Source organism: Monopterus albus, unplaced genomic scaffold (assembly GCF_001952655.1).
Source record: "Monopterus albus unplaced genomic scaffold, M_albus_1.0 scaffold460.1, whole genome shotgun sequence".
Lineage (NCBI taxonomy): Eukaryota > Metazoa > Chordata > Actinopteri > Synbranchiformes > Synbranchidae > Monopterus > Monopterus albus.
In genome coordinates, this window is record NW_018128340.1 from 1564 (window position 1) to 6115 (window position 4552).

At 46.5% G+C, this 4552-nt stretch overlaps 1 protein-coding gene across 1 annotated transcript; it reads left to right on the forward strand.

Moving 5' to 3' along the window:
- The first annotated feature begins 250 nt into the window (after positions 1-250).
- On the forward strand, positions 251-4461 carry LOC109952450 (transferrin receptor protein 2-like). Its single transcript, XM_020587534.1, has 9 exons — positions 251-332; positions 418-604; positions 1613-1753; positions 2473-2581; positions 2707-2813; positions 2880-3055; positions 3143-3262; positions 4142-4224; positions 4336-4461. Exons 1-9 carry the CDS (start codon positions 251-253, stop codon positions 4459-4461), a joined length of 1131 nt encoding a protein of 376 aa, XP_020443190.1.
- Positions 4462-4552: the final 91 nt, after the last annotated feature.

The window sequence follows — 4552 nt, forward strand, 5'->3', positions numbered from 1 at the left end:
TTGAAACAAAGAAACATTAACAAAACAGGACCGAACATGGGAGACAAGACAACAGTTACATGACATTACAAAAGGATATAGAGTGTTTAATGAGGTTGTAGTGTGTGAAGTGTGGGTATTTCCAACTTATGGAGTTTATGAAATGCAAGGAAGGGAAAAGGAGGGGAAGTGAATAAATAAATAAATATCATTAGTGTCGCTTCACTGCTCTGTGTCTGATGATGAGGAAGTGGGCGGGGCACAGAGGGTGATGACATTTGTGACGTCAGATGCGGAGGAGGAGGTGGGGCCTAGCAATGACATCACAGCATTGTTGCTGAGGTATCGCCATGGTTACCAGAGAGCTGGCATGTTACCACACACGGTTTTTATTGGTTAGTCTGATCATGTGATTAAAGTGGGCATGGTCTCTCTCAGCATTTCTACTGGCCTATGCAGTGTTCAGCGGGCACTGTTCCCAGGTGGGGGGCCAGGGGGAGGAGGACGAGCAGCCAGGGGGTGTAGCTAAACCACCTGCAGAGGGAGGGGCGGGGCTTTACCTGGGAGAGCTCAGGGTGATGATGAGGATGCTGTTGCAGGATGAAGATATCCACAACATGGTCAGGTAGGAGGCCAGGACACCTGGGGCACTGGACATGGTGACAACACCGGACTTATCCTGATTAGTGTGTATGGATCAATCGACACCAAGTACCACTCCACAGTACATGGGTACTTGAGTATTTCCATGCTGAGTTACTTTAAAGTTTTACTCTACTACATCTCAGAGGGAAATCTAGTACTTTATACTACACTACATTTATCTAACAGCCACAATTACTTTACAAATTAAGACGGTACCTTAAACACATAAGGTTATAAAATGCAATAGGAAACTTCTTATAGAGGCCCGAGACATTCACGGGATTCAATATTCCACAGAAACCAAAGACCAGAAAACAGATCAGTGAATCACAACTGTGTTTCTTCTGTCGTCTCCATGAGTTATGTGATGACCCGTCACATTTATCTGGTGACCCTCTGGAGGGGCCCGACCCCTAGGTTGGAAAGCCATGGATTAAACTAGATAATTATACATGGTGTAGTTAACAGCTCCAACAGTAACATGCTGCTGCAGCTCTGATCACTGATCAATAATCTGATCATGTCAGAGAGAATCTGGTGTCAATCACAAAACAAATGAGTACTTGTACTTTTTAAAGTTTTGAATGTTGGAGATTTAATTATAACAGAATGTTTTTATATAGTTACATCTGTTGAAGTAAAAGATCTGAACACTACCACTGTTGTTTACTGAATGATTAATCCAAATCAATATTTAAAAGATCAATCGAGACTTTCATTACTTATTAACACCATGTGTCACAACCTCTTTGTTTCTGTGGATCACTGATGCTAAAACAGAATTTGTACCATAAATCAGACTTTTTCTGTTGTTTTTAAACATGGTCCAGTGAAGCACTGTTGTCCTGAAGTTTCCTCAGAGTGTTTAAAACATGCAAACTGAGATCAGCTCCACTGATGTTAGTTTTATCTCTGCGAGTCAGTGCTAACCTTGACAAACACAGTGGGTTTCTCTGGTGTCAGAGGGAGCCTTTCTCTTTGTCCCCAGTCGAGTCAGCAGAGCAAACCATCCTCCAGGATCCGCAGAGGGAACGTCTCTGGCCTCTGAGATCCTACGTCGCTTCACACAGCTGCAGATGGACCACACCTGGACCGAGTCCCTATGCGCCACGCTGCAGTTCCCCGACAGGTAGGAGGCTGGAAAGTCAGAACTCAGGCCAAACTTTAAACACCAGTGTCGTGGCTAGAGTGTGACACCCACTAAATTAATTCAGACAAATCATCCCAATTTAAGTAATCATTTAATATTACAATTATTCTGAACAGAGTAGTAGTTAAACAGGTAATCTGGCAGTTAGGGAACAGAGAACAGAATCACTCCTCCTGCAGTGGAATAGATAAAGTATTAAATAAGAAGATTGTCAGAGCACCAGTCAGTCCAGAGTCAGTCAGTCATTCCGTCAGCCCACGGTCTGTCGGAGTTCATTCTCCACCCGGCTGAGTCCACAAGCACACTTTCATGGTAGCATTCTCATCCTCTCTTCTTCTCCACACCTTTCTGCCTCACTGTTTTATCCACAGCTTTTCTTAGGCTGTTACATCAGTAAAATAAACAAACAGTGAAATAAACAAACACTGACAAGTAGATCATCAGATTATGACAAGGAAACACTTGAGGCATCATATCAACAGGAACACAAAGACATACTCACTCCACATGACACGTGACAGGATAAAGGGGAGCTGACATTTCAAAACTTTACATCAGTGTTTCAGTTTGACAGCAGGGTCCACTCAGTCAGTAGTACACAGTTTATTGTGAGAAAGACTGGGAGAGCATTTATATGGAAGCTCTGTATACCACCCTCCTCTTATCAGAGACATGTTTGTCTGTTTGTTTGTCTGCAGGTCTCAGAGGAGCTCCCTGTGGCTGGTGGACTCAGCTGGACTGGTCGCAGAGCAGATTCCTCTCAACCCGTCTGACTTCTGTCCTTACAGCGCCGCAGGAAGTACCACGGTGAGACAGAGAGACAGGATGTGTTCGTCACCATGGAAACCACAACCCAGTTACATCTATCTGTCTCCCTGCAGGGGGGTGTGGTCTACGCCGTCCTGAGGATTTTAATTGGCTGAAGAGTGCAGGCATTTCCCTCTTTCAATCACACTCAGTTCCCACCTATCCAGTCCTCCGGCCTGCCCCTCATCCCAGCCCTGCCTATCAGCGCCACTGTGGCCGCCAAGCTGCTCAGGTGAGCCCTGCCCCTCAGTTACCTGCTCAGGTGTCACTGTGACCTCACTGTGTTTGTGTGTCTCAGTCAGCTGTCAGGTCCGTCCTGTCCTCCATTATGGCGAGGTCGGCTGCTGTATGTACGCTGTGTTGTCAGTCCAGAATTCAGCTCCGGACGCAGAGTCAAGATGTCTGTCCACAACGTGATGACGCCAGTGCTGTTCAACAACATCTTCTCGTCTCTGGAAGGCCGGGTTGAGCCAGGTAGACTCTGAGCCCCGACAGACACAGGTGACAGGTGAGTATACTGTATCTCTGTTGTAATGGTCTGCCGCTGTACCTCTTTGTCAGACCAGTACATCATACTGGGAGCTCAGAGGGACTTGCTGAGTCCAGGAGCTGTGAAGTCTGGAGTTGGAACAGCGATCCTCCTGGAGCTGGCCCGAACTTTCTCCGCTATGGTGAAGAACGGTAAGACTCACCTGGAGACAGGTAAGCTCACTAAGGTACATGCACTTAAGGGCACCACACACCAGCAGTGACCTGAGGCACTTCAGGATATGCTACTGTCCTATTTTCATGCCATTGACGCACATCAAATGCATAAAATACTGAAGCACTCACGCATTTCAGTATTCCTGCACTGAACTCACACCGCTCCCACGATGTGTTTACAGAAGTCATGGGACGCATGTCACATGATGAGCTGTGATGGCGTCTGTGCACGTGCCCTTTAGACTGTGTCACTGGTCAGTCAGGTATTGTTAGGTGGTCGCTGGTTGCTTGGATTTTGTTGTGACTGTTGTGGTGTCGATAAATGGTTGCTCGGGCATTCTGGTTGGTTGCTAAGGTGTCACCAGACTGTTGCTAAATGACTAATGATAGGGTGTTAGCAGGTGATTAGCAGGTGGTTGCAAACTAATTCTACACCATGTTGCTTCTAAGGTGTTGCTATGTGGTTGCTGGGTTTTGTCCCCTGTCAACACCCCATATGCTGTTGCAGCAGTTGCTATGGTGTACTACGTGTTTACCGCATTTCCAAAGTAATAGTTTGGAAGCTAGAAGAAGCAACAGGGTCATGCGACTTACAATAGTAACCAGAATTTCATCACGTGAATATACACCAGATGGTTTCACCTGAGAAGAAGTAGTTACTGTGGGTGATTGTAGCTCCTCTGGTTCCCAGATGTTTACTATGGAAAAGGTCAGTGGTGAAACATCTCAGCCCGAGTGTCTCTGCTCCGCCTGATCTCCACCTGTTTGGCTCCTAAGGGATCCAGCAGATTTCCCTCCACATCAGACAGTAACAAGGACCATGCATTGTTCACTCTAAAGGAACTTATTTTTCAGGGTTCAGTCTCAGACGAAGTTTGCTGTTTGTCAGTTGGGATGCTGGAGAGTTTGGGAACGTTGGAGCCACTGAGTGGCTGGAGGTTCGTCCAATCAGAGAATAGGAACGCGTTACACGCCACAGAAAAACTTGACAAAGTATTGCATCATATTATAATTCTCATGCCCTGTCTTCACTGACCTCTGTGCTCCAGGGATACCTGTCCATGCTGCACCTGAAGGCTGTAGCCTATTTCAGTCTCGACCAGGCTGTCATGGGTAACACAGAGCTCTCATCCAATCAGGAGACGTCTTTAATCTGCCAGCCAATCAGGGTCTGAGAGAGATATGTGTGTGTGTGTGTGTGTGTGTGTGTGTGTGTGTGTGTGTGTGTGTGTGTGTGTGTGTGTGTTAGAGACAAGCGGGGGTGTG

Excerpts from the sequence above, each read along its gene's own strand:
- LOC109952450 (XM_020587534.1), top strand. The coding sequence starts at position 251 with ATGACATTTGTGACGTCAGATGCGGAGGAGGAGGTGGGGCCTAGCAAT. Across the intron at positions 3,056-3,142 it reads GGAAGGCCGGGTTGAGCCAG|ACCAGTACATCATACTGGGA; the intron begins GTAGACTCTGAG and ends CCTCTTTGTCAG. Across the intron at positions 3,263-4,141 it reads CTCCGCTATGGTGAAGAACG|GGTTCAGTCTCAGACGAAGT; the intron begins GTAAGACTCACC and ends CTTATTTTTCAG.